Raw genomic sequence first — 18725 nt, 5'->3', positions numbered from 1 at the left:
GCTGGATCAATATTCCCTGGACACAGTGCCTGTGGGCACATGACTCATCAAGGTGTACCAGTTCTTTGGTCCTTTCTTCTCGCTGCTCCTGCTTTGCTCTGTATCAGAAGGGACTGAGCCCCACAGGTTCCTGGCTCAACTGGCTTCTGGCTGGCTGCAGCCCATGGGAGACACTGATGGGAAGTTGCAGAGCAGGAGGAAGGGGATGCCAATGGCCAGTGTCCAACCATGAAAACCCAATATGAGGATGAAGCCAAACACAGAAGGACAAAGAGCCAGGAAACAGGGAGAGAAGAAGAGAATCCTGACACATTCTTTGAACTCATTTCATTTGAACTCTAGACCTAAAGTTAGTGTTATCATATATTTTGTGTCCCGAACCAGGACACTCGAGAGTAAAAGGGGCTGCTGGTAATACTTGAATCAGGACAACAGGCATAAACTGGGACCGGCTCAGGCAAACCAGGACGTAGTCACCCTACCTAAAACCGACTCAGCCCTTGCACTTCACAATGAATTGAACCATTAAACTCTCTTTGACTCTTAACCTAATCTGACTTGGATCTCTATCACTAAACTAAAAGATTCCAGACCAGTGCATGAGGTAAAGGCTTAAATCAAGAGAATTATTTCCAAGAGGTAGGATTTCAGGGTTGGCAGGGGAATAGCAATGTCCACCTGACTTAGCTTCCACAGTATGTGTGTGGAGCTTGTACATTTATGGTAGAGCCATTCCAGGAACAAACATTATGTGAAATTTTGGTTGCTATACCCCCCAAAGTGCTGAAAAAAGTACAAAGAAAACTAAAACCACGAAGGGAACACAAATATTTCACCCTCAGGCTAAATGTGTCTCTTTGGTGATTTTTTTTTTTCACATTTAAAGTGGCCTTTACTTAAGGTTTATTTTAATCTGAATATAAATTCCAGGACATAGAGTAAGTCAACCACATCTTGTAATTTTCCCAAAGTCAAGCCCCTATCTAGGGATGGCACTATAACACCACTAAAAACACTAGCCTCTGAGAATTGCTTTACTTCTATATTCTCTTCCTTTTATTTTTTTCCATTATCCTGTAAGGTCTCAATTATACTACAGATGAAATACGCTCTTGGCTCGCCTAGAAATCCAACAGTCATTTACAACCATTTCTATAAAAAAAAAACACATGTTCTTCAGAGAGTGGTAAGAAGAGTATGACACAGCTCACATGACATTTGTTAGTCCCTTAGTTCAGTGCACACACAGCAGCTGCCTAGTTTATGACAAAACAGAACACAGCAATTCAAAGACTCTATCTCCTAAATCCAGTGGGAGTGCTCCCCAAACCAGTGGAGGTCATTTTTTATTTAGGAAGTCATTAATAATTTAAGTGTTTGAAACTCCATGAGCGGCTTGCTCTTTTAAAAGCCATAAGGGGTGATTGTGACTAACTTTTCATTTTTTGAGCCTCACTGTCATTTCATCAATAAAAGGGTAGATGTATCAAGAACCAGAAGGAAATATTCAGAGGCTTCAGCAACGAGCTAATTTTTCTCTGTCTCACTTCCCATTTCTCATGGAGTCAATTCCTCTGGTCATAAAATATGCTTTTTTAACAGAAAAAAAAATACACTTTCCAGAGGTTAAATTGGTGCAAAATTCTTAATTGGAAATAAGAGTATAAGCACATACAAATTTAAAATATTCACAGATCAAAAGTATGATACATACAAGCTACTCCCTTCAGTGTTCACCAAGAGTCATTTTGTTCTGGAGGGTAAATTTTTCTCCTCATGTCCTTTTTAGTAAACAGTAACAGAATTTTTTAGGTTCTATATTTTTATCAAACTTTGTCACATAGACTTTATGATGTATGGAGCAATGATAATCTTGAATTATCTTGAAAGCTGAGTGGCATTCTTCACTTCATTGGAGTAAGAATCTACTGAATAACAGAAAAACTACCAAATCCACTATCCCTGATGATAATAAACAACAGGTTTTACCTGATTCTTAACCTTAAGCAAAATACACTGAGGGAGACTTTGAGAAGACTGGGTAATAAAGGAAGGAAATAGAAAAAGTGAAACACATGAGTTGAATAAAAAGAGGACCACAAAAGGTAACAGTTTTACTGTCTAGATGCCTGGGTTTTCTTGGTCACTTTCAGACGATGCCATTTCCTTGGTAAGTATAGATGGCTCCAGCAGCCAAAAGCGTTCATTTAGGGCTGGTAATGACCTGAGCATGTTATACATCCTTACACAAAGCCTCAGTGAGGTCATTGATGGCAGCGCTTTCACTCTCCCAGCAGTTAACGACAATGACTTCAACACTTCGGAAGCTTTACTCTGAAAGATTTTTGTTCTGACAATGTGGAGGATAAAAATTTGCAATCCCAGGCAGACAGAATAAAAGTTTAATATTAGATAAGTCTTGAGATACAGAATGAGGGAAGAAATTGTATTTCACCCTCCCACCCACCCTTCTTCATGTACAGGAACCTGAGTTTACCACTCAGCAGCTACTGTGTACTTTTTTGTCTAAGAGGGTTAGGGCAATATTCTTCTCATATCTGAAGTGCTATATGTAAGTAGTAGAGTTAAGAGACCTGAGTTCAGGTCCCCATTTGCCACATGTTGGCTGTGCAACTGAGAGGCTTTTTTTCCTCCTGACAGCAACCAATTCTGACACTAACTTGGTGTCCTACAATTTAATTCAATTCTGACACTAACTACTCAGAGTTCGTGTCAGACCCTATAGGTGAAGGGCTCAGTCCCACAAGACTGCCCTCACTAGTGGTGCCAGTAACAAGTATTAGGTCCCCGAGCTATCCACACTTCTGTCCAACGTGCCTATTGCCTCCCCACTTCAGGTTTGATAATTTGCTGGAAAGACTCCCAGAACTCACTCAGGAAAGAGTTTTACTTACTATTATTTGTTTATTATAAAGGATACAACTCAGGAACAGCCAAACAGAAGAGATTACAGTGCAAGAGCATGGAGTTTCCATGCCCTCTCTGAGTGTGTTACCCTCCCAGCACTTTAATCTGTTCACCAACATGCAAGCTCTCCAAACCCCTTCTTTTAGGGGTTTTTATAAAGGTTTCATTACATAGTTGTAATTGATTAAATCATTAGCTGTTGGTAAATGACTCGATATCCAACCCCTCTCCCATTCCTGGAGATTGTGGAGTGGGCTAGAAGTTCCAAGCTTCTAATCAAGCCTTGGTCTTTCTGGGGACCGACCAGCCTCCATACTGAAGCAATCTGGGGGCCTCAGCGACTGGTCATCTTATTAGCACGCAAAAAACACTCATCGCTCCAGGGAGTCCAAGGATTAAAGGAACTGTGTGCCAGGAACTGAGGACAAAGACCAAATATTAATCTTTCAGTATACCACAGTAACTTTGCTCTTTTTCTGATGTCTATGATCTTCGATTTCCTAATAGGGCAGATTGACTATGGGTTACCTAATTTTTCTTACAGTTCTAACATTCTATGATTCTACATTTCTTGGAGTTTTGGTAAAATAACTAGAAGTTTGGTATATTTAAGGACAAAAAAAATTTTTAAGCACTTCTATTCATTCTTTTTCTGTACGTTACATATGAAGACCAGATGTGCACAAGTAATTAACCCACAAAAGACTGAACACTATTTTCTATACATTTTTTAAATGTATAGAACCACTATTGCAGTCCTATTAATACCAGACACTTGCTTTTCCTTCAATCTTCATCATTTAATCCTTCTCGTTTAGTCCTAATATCAACCCTATAAAATAAGCTTTATTACCCCATGTTACAGATAAGGAAACTATAGCTCAGATAAATTAAGTAACTTGCCTAAAATTACCCAACCAGTAATCAGAAGAGTCTGGAATTAAACTATATGTTTGGCTCCAAAACTCCTCTATCCAATACACTACTCTGTCTCTTGCTTGTAACTGCAATAGAAAGATCATGTAAAGTGTATTATAGCATCTAAAAGAACCCTGATAATTCCTCATTAATATCCTTTGTGGAAAAACAGATTAAATAATATCTGCAGTTGAGAGTATTGTGCCAATCTTCATTTCTTGATTTTGACAATGTTATACAAATCTTATTGGGAAAAGCTGGGCAAAGAGTACATGGGAACTCTGTACTATCTTTGCAACTTCTTGTGTAAGACTATTTCAAAATGAAAAAGCTATTTAAAAAAAAATCCATGGATGCGTCCCAGATTGGCATCTATTAGGCCCCAAGCCTTAAAAGGATTATATCTAGAATCATATCCTATGAATACCGTTACAAACTTCTGGTGCTATGGTTCGATAACTCTGAGAGTTTAACTAATAAAATCAATACATATTGGCAAGGGATAGACTAGTTCTTTGGCCAAAAGCAGGAAGATTAACTTGATTACGGTATCTACTCCCCTGAAGAAGGCCTTGACGACATAAGGAAGTTTTCAATGGGACATGGGTTTCAGGAGGACAAAAGTGGCTACTGGCCATCCTGATTGTTCAAGAGAGAGAAATTTGTTTTGGAGACATGAAAAATCTGGTCCCTAGAGAAGCATTCTCTTTGTGGAGTACACTATTTCACCTGGATTTTCCAAACTTTAAACTCTAAGGTAAAGATAAGACTGGATAGAATTTCTAGTTGTACAATAATTAGGAAAAAACCTAGACCATGGAGAATCCATAAAGCTACCATCCTGAGGGACTCTGTCTGAATGGACTCCCAATATTTCCGTGCTCCCTAAAATCCCAAAGATGTTATCTGAAAAGACAAACCCTATGGGTCAAACTAATTCTCACTAGCACAAAGATCAAACTATATCTTTTAAGTAGTATCTGTAGCACTTAGTAAATGTTTATTAGAATTATAGATTATTCTAAATCTAGAAGGGGCCTTCCAGGTGAACTAAGCTAGCTGTTCCTATTCTTTAGTATACATAACAATCACCTGAAGATTCCTAGCTCTTAGCCCACAGGTTTTGACTGAGTTGGTAAGGGGGGAGGCCCAGGAATCAGCATTTTAACACATTATGTAAATTCTGATGTAGGCAATATTCAAGCTCACTTTGTAAAGCACTGTGTTAATGTTAACAGCCCCCCTTCATTTTATATTTTACATGCCTCACTCAGAAAGGATATGTGACTTTCCTAAAATCATATGAATAATTAATTGTAGAGCTGGAAGACAGCTTAAATCTCCTGCCTTTTAGTCCAGTACTCCTGCCACATAGCCACCTTCTATTTTGCCATAAAGTATTAACATTTTGTAACAAGCCTCTATTTTGTAATATGCCTCTCCAGTGCATGGAGGAGAGAATATCCTTGCCTAGACCTTCTTTTAGATACTTTTCTAAATTACTGGTCATTCTAGGTGACAAATCCATGACTCAGCTGGCAATCCCAGACTAAGCTTACACTACTTATTGCCCTTCTGGGGAGTTTCCATTGGGTGTTGCAAACAGTAAAGGTCTGCCTTATATCCATTCAAATTTGGTGGCAGGCACACATCTATTGTTTAATGGAGTTATTCTCAAAAAGCACTGGAGAGGGCTGCCTGGGATAGAGGGTAAGATCCTACACACATTAAACCTGGTGGTAGCAATTCAGATAGTCAAGCAGCTGCCCACACTACACTCTACAGGCTCTCCATCATTGTGGTCAAGCCAAAATGACTTAATGCCCTCCCCAATGATTTCTGTTTTGTATCAGACTTCCCTCCTCAGTGATACTTGACCAGAGCCAGAAACAACCAACACTGAGACAATCATCAAATGCTATAGTTTTTTCACAAAATATTAGAGAAGTATAGCTCATCCCAGTATCAAACTAGATGTTATCTACTCTGAAAGATACACACAAGTATGTTTCTTACACTAGAAAACTGATAATCTAGTTGAGGAGATGAGACTTGTACCCATAAAAAGTTAATTTTTGAGTACAAGGAAAAAAGGGACAAATGAACTTACAAAACTACAGTAATTCTATTGTATTTGATAACAAATTTATTTATTTAATTCATAGTTGAATTAATAAATCTAGAATTAAAAACCATCATTTTAAGGACTTCCCTGGCAGTCCAGTGGTTAAGAGTGTGGTTCCAGTGCAGGGGGTGAGGGTTTGATCCCTGGTCGGGGAACAAGATCCCACATTCCACGTAGTAAGCCCAATAAATAAATAAATAAATACCTTCATTTTAAGGGATTAAAGCCTATAAGTGAATAATCTATGTGGATTGTACCAATGTCACTTTCCTGGGTTTTATTTATTTTTGTTTTTTGGAGGAAAATGTCTTTCTTTTATTTTTATTTATTTACTTTTTTTGCTGTTATAATTTTTTTAATAGACCTATTATAGTTATATAAGGTGTTATCACTGGAAGAGCTGGGTGAAATCTACATAGGAACTCTCTGTACTATTTTTATAACTTCTTATGAGTTCAAAATTATTTCAAAAAATATTCTTATGGGTGATATAAGAGTGGGAACAACCAAAAAAAAAATTCTGACCTTTCTCAGCCTTTTTTCCACAACATAAAATCTCGTTAAGTTTATAGAATTTCAGTGAAAGAAAGATAATTGCCAAGAATTAAATGCCAAGCTAACCTGGGGTTCATGTGCCATGGTACCTAAAGAAAAATTATCGGCTAGGAAAGTCCTCATAATATTTACTAACTATCTCTTAAACAATTACTCCAAAATATGCTATCATTAATGAGAAATTCATTAACATTAAGAAGTCAAAATAACATGACAATCTAATAAAGAAGACTGGCAAAAGGCATTGAAACTATTTAAGTATAAGAAAATGCAGTTAGTACTATTATCAAACAAAATCCAACTATTATAAATATTTCTTGAAAGAAAATAATGTAGACAGTATAATTTAACAACAATAATTGTATGATAAATTTTAAATTTTACCAATAAAACCAGGAGACAAGAAGCAGCTAAACTGTGTTCATTTTACTATCTTTAAAAGGGAGGAATCCTATATATAAAATAGATAACTAATAAGGACCTACTGTATAGCACAGGGAACTCTACTCAATATTCTGTAATAACCTATATGTAAAGAATCTAAAAAAGAATGACTATATGTATATATATAACTGATTCACTTTGCTGTACACCTGAAACTAACACAACATTGTAAATCAACTTTATTCCAATTTTTTAAAAAAGGGGAGGAATCAATACATATTGTTTTACTTTGGAAGTTGACAATTGTATCTTATAAATTGTATTAATGTTTAATAAACAAAAATAATAATGGGATGAAAATGTTCTAATTGGAGAAGGTTAAATAAAAGAAAATATAATTTATATAGCACAACATATAAAACAAAGGAAGAAATCATGGATACATGTAAAAAAGAAAATAAGATGACAGAATAAGATCAAACATACCAGTTTTGATAACCAATATTTAGCTATATAGATAAAAGTTTAACTTTTTAAATAAAATAGAAAAACAATGAGAAAATGATTTTAAAAACACAATCTGGGAACTTCCCTGGTGGCTAAGTGGTTAAGAATCCACCTGCCAATGCAGGGGACACAGGTTCAAGCCCTGGTTCGGGAAGATCCCATGTGCCACGAAGCAACTAAGCCCGCGCACTACAACTACTGAGCCTGAGCTCTAGAGCCCGCGAGCCACAACTACTGAGCCCATGTGCCACAGCTACTGAAGCCTGTGCGCCTAGAGCCCATGCTCTGCAACAAGAGAAGCCACCACAATAGGAAGCCCACACACCACAATGAAGAGTAGCCCCTGCTCACCACAACTAGAGAAAGCCTGTGCGCAGCAACAAAGACCCAACACAGAGAAAAATAAATAAATAAATAAATAAAATCTATAAAAAAAATACAATCTAAATATATGGGATCTAAAAAAAGGTAAGTCAAAAACAAAGTGACACAGAAAGGATAATGATGAAAGAACTAACATAGATTAGATAAGATCACATAAAAACAAATTAGAAGTTGCTACATTAATATATGGAAAATTAGATTTCAAGATAAAATAGGACTGAGAGTGACTTGTTATATTCATGAAAGTTATCATGCACCAGAAATATACAACATCCATGAATTTTTAGAAACATGATAATACAGCATTAATTTGTATAAAGACAAACATTTAAACATAAGAAAAACTGGTAGAAAAGTGTAAAAGGGAATTTTACATGCCTTTCTCTGGCTTTGATGAACAAGTTAAAGGTAAATAAGATTTTACAAAAGATAACTTGAAAACTATATCCCCTTGAAAAAGTACATATGTGACATATAAAAATATTGTCAGAAGATAATCTCAGTAAATATTGGAAAATTTTTTATAGTAATAACAATCTATGTAGAATTTTAGGAATTATCCCTTTGCTTTCAGGGTTAGAGGTCTGGAGCTTAAGAAGCAAGCTCTCACTAAGGAGTATCTTTTCTTGCCTCATGTAGGTGGTCCAGTGATCACATTTGTTCACGCAAATGATCCTGGTGCAGCGTGCATAGTTTAGAAGAAGGGTACTTTCCACTGTCGTTGGGAATGTAAATTGGTGCAGCCACTGTGGAACACAGTATGGAGCTTCCTCAAAAAAATTAAATATAGAACTACCATATGATCTAGCAATTCCACTCGTGGGCATACAACCAAAGAAAAGAAAACATTAATTCAAAAAGATACATGCACCCCGATGTTCATAACAGTATTATTTACAGTAGCCAAGATATGGAAGCAACCTAAGTGTCCATCAACAGATGAATGGATAAAGCAATCTAAGTGTCCATCAACAGATGAATGGATGAAAAATCGAAGGATATCTCCCATAACTTTAAAAGGAAAAAAAAAATGAAGATGTGGTATGTATGTACAATGGAATGCTACTCAGCCATGAGAAGAATGAAATTTTGCCATTTGCAACAACGTGGATAGACTTGGAGGGTATTATGCTTAGTGAAATAAGTCAGACCGAGAAAGACAAACACTGTATGATATCACTTATGTGTGGAATCTAAAAAATAAAACAAACTAGTGAATGTAACAAAAAAGAAACAGACTCACAAATACAGAGAACAAACTAGTGGTTACCAGTGAGGAGAGGGAAGAGGGGAGGGGCAAAATAGAGGTAGGGGATTAAGAGGTACGAGCTACTATGTATAAAATAAATAAGCTACAAGAATATATTGTACAACACAGGGAATATTTTATAAGAACTATAATCTTTAAAAATTGTGAATCACTATATCATATACCTGAAACTCACACAATATTGTAAATCAACTATACCTGAATTAAAAAAAAAATTTAAAAAGAAGGGTACTTTCATTATATTGAAGTATAATTCACTCTGCCAACTCAGAAAAAATGGAACTCTATATACAGAGAGAAAAGTCCTTGTAATAATTTTCATCAGAGTAAAAGGCAATGTTCACTACGGGAAGAGGGATAGAATAAGAAGCACAGACAGAAATTCCTGATTTCAAGGTAAGTCTTTCAATAATGCCTCCTTGTTTTATCTTAAACTTTAGACATTCCCCATGTATAATACACAAATACAAAAGAATAAAAACAAAAATCTTGTGAGGTCAAACAGAATTTTTATTTTCATCTACCATTTTGGTTCATCTATATGATTATTTTTGCCATGATGAAAATCAGAAGGTGACCATAATCCTTAGCCTAAATGTTGAGCTTCTCTCACAGTAGATACTCCCAAGATGTTAACAGAATGCTTTCCAAAGAAAAAAATAATATAAATCTTCAATTCAGATTTTATTAAACAAAGTATGAATGGAATTTTTTTAAAGATTTATTATTAAATATATTCTTGAGGTAAGTCTCAAGGAATAAAAGTATCTTCAGTCCAACTGAAGGATTTATATGGTTCTGCTCCTATCAAATCAACCCTCTTGCAGATAAAAACTATAAACTCTGGACAAAATATTTTTTATATGGTTCTGCTCCTATCAAATCAACCCTCTTGCAGATAAAAACTATAAACTCTGGACAAAATATTTTTAAAAACCAATATGAAGACATTGGAGGACAAGCAAAAGCAGTCAGAAACTGGAAGGGGAATCTACACTTAGGAAAAAGGGACTTCCACTGGGTAGGTTTCCATATTTTGTTTTGTGCTTAATATCTTTTAGACTGAAGTCACACCATAATCAGCCCAGGCAGGATCAGTAAACCTGGAGTTGAATCAGGCAGTCTTATTAGGTTGAAAAAACAGAAGACAGGGTTTAGGGCAACCACAGCAGCGGGAAAGTAAGTAACAGTATGGATATGAATATCCAGGAGAAGACAGAGAGGAGGAACTCCAGAGTCTATTTATAAACTCTGCCCAAATCTCTGATTAACCTCTGAATTACAAATAGATGGGATGGACTCCAAGAAGCACAGGTAAGGCTAAAAACACTAAACAGAGATTTCAGCTGCTGCCCACCCTAGGGAGAGATAGAGTTTTTAATTTTAGTCCAGCTAAGTTAATCATATGGCAACTCCACTCTTGGTAGGAATATAGCAGAATGCAGAGTTGCTACAGTGTAGGATCTATAATGCTCTGGAAATAATTGAAATTACCAAACATATGAAAAAACAGAAAAACATGGCCCATACTAAAGAAAAAAAGCAATCAATGGAGAATGACCAAAATAACCCAGATGTTAAATTTAGCAAACAAGAAATTTAAAGTACTATTACAACATGCTTACAGATGTATTCATAGAGTACAAAAGAAAATGTACTCATAATGAGCCAAAAATAAGGAAATGTAAGCAAAATGTACTACTGTAAAATATAACAAAACAAAAATTTGTAAACTAAAAAAGTACAATATCTGAAATAAAAATCACTGGATAGGCTCAATAGCAAACTGAAGATGACTAAAGAAAAAACTCAGTGTCCTTGGAGACAGATGACCAGGATGATCCAGTCTGATGAATAGCAAGAAGAAAGAATGAGAAAGAATGAACAGAGCTCAGGAACCTGCAGAACAATATTAAATTAACTAACATGTACTTAGAGTCCCAGAAAGAAAGAAGAGAGAGAATAGGACACAAAAACTATTTGAGGGGGCTTCCCAGGTGGTGCAGTGGTTGAGAATCTGCCTGCTAATGCAGGGGACATGGGTTCGAGCCCTGGTCTGGGGAGATCCCACATGCTGCGGAGCAACTAGGCCCGTGAGCCACAACTACTGAGCCTGCGCGTCTGGAGCCTGTGCTCCGCAACAAGAGAGGCCGCGATAGTGAGAGGCCCATGCACCACGATGAAGAGTGGCCCCCGCTTGCCACAACTAGAGAAAGCCCTCGCACAGAAACAAAGACCCAACACAGCCAAAACTAAATAAATTAATTAATTAATTTTTAAAAAAACTATTTGAAAAATAATGGCTGAAAATTTCTCAAATTTGATGAAAGACATAAATTAATAGATTCAAGAAGCTCAGCAATCCCAAGCAGAATAAATGCAAAAAATAAAATAAAATAATATCTGGGCACATTATAGTCAAAATGATGAAAGTCAAAGATAAAGGGAAAACCCTGAAAACAACCAGAGGAAAGTAACACATTATATAACAGGAGGAAAAATAATGCAAAACATTGAAGATGTCTCATTAGAAACTGGAGCCAGTTTGTGAAATTACTTCTTCATAGTGCTAAAAGGAAAAAAAAAAACTCTGTCAAGTCATAATTCTATATCCAGTGAAAATGTCTCTCAACAATGAAAGCTAAATAAAGACATTTTTAGGTAAAAGAAAACTGAAAGAATTTTTCACCAGAAGATATATACTAAGAAATTCTAAAGGAAAGTTTTCAGCCTGAAGGGAAACAAAATCACATGGAAATTCAGATCTTCAAGAAGGGATTAAGAACAAGCAAAAACAATAACGCTGCATTGTGGGGTTTATAATGTATGCACATGTAGTACATCAGACAACTATAACATAAAGGAAGGAAGAATAACACATAAGCTTATACTGTTACAAGAGTCTTAGATTTTAGTGGAAGTGGTAAAATATTAAGTCTGTTGAGTATGGAAAGTTAAGGATGTATAATGTATCCCTAAAACAACAAAAAATATGCTGAGATATTGCTTAATAACCAACATATAAATTAAAACGGAATCCTAGTACTACTAAATTTACCCAAAAGTAGGCAGGAAAAGAGGAACAAAGGAATAAAAAATAGAGTAGCAACAGAAAGCAAATAGTAAAATGTTAGACATAAATTCACGCATATTAATAATTACATTAGCTCAAACAGACTAAACACTCAAAAGACAGAGATTGCCAGAATTGATAAAAGACCCATCTATTTACTGTCTGTAAGACACATACTTTAAATATAAAGGCACAGATAGGTTGAAAGTGAATGGATGAAAAAATATGTATCATGTAACCAATACGCATAAGAAGGCTAGATATCAGATAAAGTAGACTTCATGACAAAGAGCATTATCAGAGTTAAGGAGGGACATTTCCAAATGATAGAGGGTCAATTCATTCAAAGACATAATAACCATAAATGTCTATGCATCTAATAGCAGAACCTCAATACATGTGATGCAAAAATTGACAGAATTAAGGAGAGAATAAACAAATTCACAATCACAGTTGGAGATTTTAGCATTCCTTTTTCAGCAGTTGAGAGAACCAAAAATGTTGGTAAGGACAGAAAATCTGTACAGTACTAACAATCACTTTGATCCTATTGACACTTTTAGAACACTATACCCGACAACTACAGAATACCATTCTTTTCCAAGTTAAATGTTTTGTTCACCAAGATAGACCAAATGCTTGTTAGACCATAAAATCAGTCTCATTAAATTTAAAAGAATTAAAAGAAAAAAATTCAGACACAATTTACCAAGACTAAATCAGGATGTAATAGAAAATCTAAATGGAGCGATAATGAACAAGGAGATTGAATCAGTAATTTAAAATCTCACAACACATAAAAGCCCAGGACAAGAGGGCTTCACAGGTGAGCTATACCAAACATTTAAAGAATGAATACCAAACCTTCTCAAACTCTCCCAAAAAAAGTGAAGATGAAGGAACACTTGCAGACTCTTTACAGGGCCAGCATAACCCTAATACTGAAGCCAGATAAGGACACTACAAGAAAAGAAAATTACAAGCCATATTCCTGATGACCATAGATGCAAAATCCTCAACAAAATATTAGCAAACTGAATTCAAAAATACATTAAAAGGATCATACACCATGATCAAATGGGACTCAACCCTGGAAGCAAGAATGGTTCAACATATGCAAATCAATAAATGTGATACACCACATGAACAGAATGAAGGACAAAAATCGGGATCATTTCAATAGATGCAGAAAAACTATTTAACAAAACTCAACATCCTTTCAAGAGAAAAACTCTCAACAAATAAGGTATAGAAGGATTTTTCATCAACATAATAAAGGCCACATGTGACAAGCCCACAGCTAACATCACACTCAATGGTGAAAATTAAAAGCCTTTGCTCTAAGACAGGAATAAGACAAGGATGCCGACTCTTGCCACTTCCATTCAACATAGTACTGGAAGTCCTAGTCAGAAAAATAGGCAGGAAAAAGAAATAACAGGCATCCAAGTTGGAAAGGAAAAAATAAAACTGTCTCTGCTGGCAGACGAAATTATCTTAAATACAGAAAACCCAAAAGACTCCACCAGAAAACCAGAACTAATAAATAAATTTAGTAAAGTTGCAGGATAAAAAATAAACATACAGAAATCAGTTGCAGGAGACCTTCAAGATGGTGGAGGAGTAAGACATGGAGATCACCTTCCTCCCAACAAATACATCTACATGTGGAACAACTCCTACAGAACACCTACTGAACGCTGGCAGAAGACCTCAGACTTCCCCAAAAGCAAGAAGCTCTCCACGTACCTGGGTAGGGCAAAAGAAAAAAGAAAAAACGAGACAAAAGAATAGGGACGGGACCTGCACCTCTGGGAGAGAGCTGTGAAGAAGGAAAAGTTTCCACACACTAGGAAGCCCCTTCACTGGCAGAGACGGTGGGTGGGAGTGGGGGAAACTTCAGAGCCATGGAGGAGAGCGCAGCAACAGGGGTGCAGAGGGCAAAGCGGATGGATTCCTGTGCAGAGGATCTGTGCCGACCAGCACTCACCAGCCTGAGAGGCTTGTCTGCTCACCCGCTGGGAAGGGTGGGGGCTGGGAGCTGAGGCTCCAGCTTCGGAGGTCGGATCCCAGGGAGAGAACTGGGGTTGGCTGCATGAACACAGCCTGAAGGAGGATAGTGCACCATGGCTGTCCGGGAAAAAGTCTGAAATTCCCTAAGAGGAAAGAGACCATTGTTTTAGGGGGCGCAAGGACAGGGGATTCAGAACACCACCTAAACGAGCTCCAGAGACAGGCGCGAGCGCAGCTAACAGTGCGGACCCCAGCGACGGGCATGAGACACTAAGGCTGCTGCTGTAGCCACCAAGAAGCCTGTGTGCGAGCACAGGTCACTATCCACACCTCCCCTCCCAGGAGACTGTGCAGCCCGCAACTGCCAGGGTCCCGTGATCCAGGGACAACTTCCCCGGGAGAACACATGGTGTGCCTCAGGTTGTCGCAACGTCACGCCAGCGTTTGCAGCCGCAAGCTTGCCCCACATTCCATACCCCTCCCTACCCCCAGCCTGAATGAATCAGAGTCCCCTACTCAGCTGCTACTTTAACCCCATCCTGTCTCAGCGAAGAACAGACACCCTCAGGCGACCTACATGCACAGGCGGGGCCAAATACAAAGCTGAACCCCAGGATCTGTGGGAACAAAGAAGAGAAAGGGAAATCTCTCCATGCAGTCTCAGGAGCTGCGGATTAAATCTCCACAATCAACCTGATGTACCCTGCATCTCTGGAATACCTGAATAGACAACGAATCATCCCAAAATTGAGGCAGTGGACTTTGGGAGCAACTATAGACTTGGGATTTGCTGTCTGCATCTAATTTATTTCTGGTTTTAAGTTTATGTTAGTTAAGTATTTAGAGTTTATTATCATTGGTAGATTTGTTTATTGATTTTGTTGCTCTCTTCCATTTATTCCTTTTATATATAGATTATTTTTCCTTTTTCTCTTTTTGTGAGTGTGTATGTGTATGCTTCTTTGTGTGAGTTTGTCTGTATAGTTTTGCTTTTACCATTTGTCCTAGGGTTCTATCTGTCTGGGATTTTTGTTTGTTTCCTTGTTTTTAGTATAGTTTTTAGTGCTTGTTATCATTGGTGGATTTGTTTTATGGTTTGGTTGCTCTCTTCTTTCTATCTTTCTTTTTTTATTACTTTTTGATTTTTTTATTTTTAATAATTTTTTATTTTTTATTTTAAAAACTTTTATTTTATTATGTTTATTTTTTCTTTCTTTCCTTCTTTTCTCCCTTTGCTTCTGAGCCATGTGACAGGTAGGGTCTTGGTGCTCTAACCAGGTGTCAGGCCTGTGCCTCTGTGGTGGGAGAGCTGAGTTCAGGACATTGGTCTACAAGAGACCTCCCGGCTCCAGGTAATATCAAATGGTGAAAGCTCTCCCAGACATCTCCATCTCAACGTTCAGACCCAGCTCCACTCAATGACCAGCAAGATACAGTGCTGGAAACCCTACGACAAACAAATAGCAGGACAGAAACACAACCCCACCCATTAACAGAGAGGCTGCCTAAAATCATAATAAGGTCAGAGACACCCCAAAACACACCACTGAACACGGTCCTGCCCACTAGAAAGACAAGATCCAGCCTCATACACCAGAACACAGGCACCAGTCCCCTCGACCAGGAAGCCTACACAACCCACTGAACCAAACTTGGCCACTGGGGGCAGACACCAAAAACAACGGGAACTACGAACCTGCAGACTGCAAAAAGGAGACCCCAAACATAGTAAGTTAAGCAAAATGAGAAGACACAGAAACACACAGCAAATAAAGGAGCAAGGTAAAAACCCACGAGACGAAACAAATGAACAGGAAATAGGCAGTCTACCTGAAAAAGAAGTCAGAGTAATGATAGTAAAGATGATCCAAAATCTTGGAAATAGAATGGAGGAAATACAAGAAACGTTTAACAAGGACCTAGAAGAACTAAACAGCAAACAAACAATGCTGAACAACACAATAAATGAAATTTAAAATTCTCTAGAAGGAATCAACAGCAGAATAACTGAGGCAGAAGAACGGATAAGTGACCTGGAAGATAAAATAGTGGAAATAACTACTGCAGAGCAGAATAAAGAAAAAAGAATGAAAAGAATTGAGGACAGTCTCAGAGACCTCTGGGACAACATTAAATGCACCAACATTCGAATTACAGGAGTCCTAGAAGAAGAAGAGAAAAAGAAAGGGACTGAGAAAATATTTGAAGAGATTATAGTTGAAAAATTCCCTAATATGGGAAAGGAAATAGTCAATCAAGTCCAGGAAGCACAGAGAGTCCCATACAGGGTAAATGCAAGGAGAAACACGTCAAGACACATATTAATCAAACTATCAAAAATTAAATACAAGGAAAAAACATTAAAAGCAGCAAGGGAAAAGCAACAGATAACATACAAGGGAATCCCCATAAGGTTAATAGCTGATCTTTCAGCAGAAACTCTGTGAGCTAGAAGGGAGTGGCAGGACATATTTAAAGTGATGAAAGGGAAAAACCTACAACCAAGATTACTCTGCCCAGCAAGGATCTCATTCAGGTAAGATGGAGAAATTAAAACCTTTACAGACGAGCAAAACCTAAGAGAATTCAGCACCACCAAGCCAGCTTTACAACAAATGCTAAAGGAACTTCTCTAGGTAGGAAACACAAGAGAAGGAAAAGACCTACAATAAAAAACCCAAAACAATTAAGAAAATGGTAATAGCAACATACATATCAATAACTACCTTAAATGTAAATGGATTAAATGGTCCAACCAAAAGAAACAGACTGGCTGAATGGATACAAACAGAAGACCGATATATATGCTGTCTATAAGAGACACACTTCAGACCAACGGACACATACAGATTGAAAGTGAGGGGATGAAAGAAGGTATTCCATGCAAATGGAAATCAAAAGAAAGCTGGAGTAGCAATGTTCATATCAGAAAAAATAGACTTTAAAATAAAGACTATTACAAGAAACAAAGAAGGACACTACATAAGGATCAAGGGATGAATCCAAGAAGAAGATATAACACTTGTAAATATTTATGCACCCAACATAGGAGCACCACAATACATAAGGTAAATGTTAACAGCCATAAAACGGGAAATCGACAGTAACACAATCATAGTAGGGGACTTTAACACCCCACTTTCACCAATGGACAGATCATCCAAAATGAAAATAAATAAGGAAACACAAGCTTTAAATGATACATTAAACAAGATGGACTTAATTGATACTTATAGGACATTCCATCCAAAAACAACAGAATACACTTTCTTCTCAAGTACTCATGGAACATTCTCCAGGATACATCATATCTTGGGTCACAAATCAAGCCTTGGTAGATTAAAGAAAATTGAAATCGTATCAAGTATCTTTTCCGACCAAAACGCTATGAAACTAGATATCAATTACAGGAAAAACTCTGTAAAAACTACAAACACATGGAGGCTAAACAATACACTACTAAATAACCAAGAGATCAGTGAAGAAATCAAAGAAGAAATCAAAAAATATCTAGAAAAAAATGACAATGAAAACACAACGACCCAAAGCCTATGGGATGCAGCAAAAGCAGTTCTAAGAGGCAAGTTTATAGCAATACAATCCTACCTCAAGAGACAAGAAACATCTCAAATAAAAAACCTAATCTTACACCAAAAGCAATTAGAGAAAGAAGAACAAAAAACCCCTAAAGTTAGCAGAAGGAAAGAAATCATAAAGATCAGATCAGAAATAAATGAAAAAGAAATGAAGGAAACAATAGCAAAGATCAATAAAACTAAAAGCTGGTTCTTTGAGAAGATAAACAAAATTGATAAACCATTAGGCAGACTCACCGTGAAAAAAAGGGAGACGACTCAAATCAATAGAATTAGAAATGAAAAAGGAGAAGTAACCACTGACACTGCAGAAATACAAAGGATCATGAGAGATTACTACAAGCAACTGTATGCCAATAAAATGGACAACCTGGAAGAAATGGACAAATTCTTAGAAAACCACAACCTTCCAAGACTGATCCAAGAAGAAATAGAAAATATAAACGGACAAATCACAAGCACTGAAATTGAAACTGTGATTAAAAATCTTCCAACAAACAAAAGCCCAGGACCAGATGGCTTCACAGGTGAATTCTATCAAACATTTAGAGAAGAGCTAGCACCTATCCTTCTCAAACTCTTCCAAAATATAGCAGAGGGAGGAACACCCCCAAACTCTTTCCATGAGGCCTCTATCACCCTGACACCAAAACCAGACAGAGATGCCACAAAAGTAGAAAACTACCGGCTAGTATCACTGATGAACATAGGTGCAAAAATCCTCAACAAAATACTAGCAAACAGAATCCAACAGCACATTCAAAGGATCATACACCATGATCAAGTGGGGTTTATCCCAGGAATGCAAGGATTCTTCAATATATGCAAATCAATCAACGTGATACACCGTATCAACAAATTGAAGGAGAAAAACCAAATGATCATCTCAATACATGCAGAAAATGCTTTCAACAAAATTCAACACCCATTTATGATAAAAACCCTCCAGACAGTAGGCATAGAGGGAACTTA

The 18725-nt window shown here is 37.1% G+C and overlaps 1 protein-coding gene across 1 annotated transcript in view; it reads right to left on the bottom strand.

Annotated features, from left to right (window-relative positions):
* Positions 1–1638: 1638 nt before the first annotated feature.
* The window catches only part of ADGRG7 (adhesion G protein-coupled receptor G7), a 55000-nt gene continuing 37913 nt past the window's right edge, over positions 1639–18725 (bottom strand). Inside the window, 1 exon segment of the mRNA XM_082392248.1 lies at positions 1639–2382. Coding sequence (XP_082248374.1) covers positions 2122–2382 — 261 coding nt within the window. The 3' untranslated portion in view covers positions 1639–2121.

The sequence above is a fragment of the Balaenoptera borealis genome, assembly GCF_965194805.1.
Source record: "Balaenoptera borealis genome assembly, chromosome: 5".
Lineage (NCBI taxonomy): Eukaryota > Metazoa > Chordata > Mammalia > Artiodactyla > Balaenopteridae > Balaenoptera > Balaenoptera borealis.
This window is presented reverse-complemented; position numbering and strand designations above follow the sequence as displayed.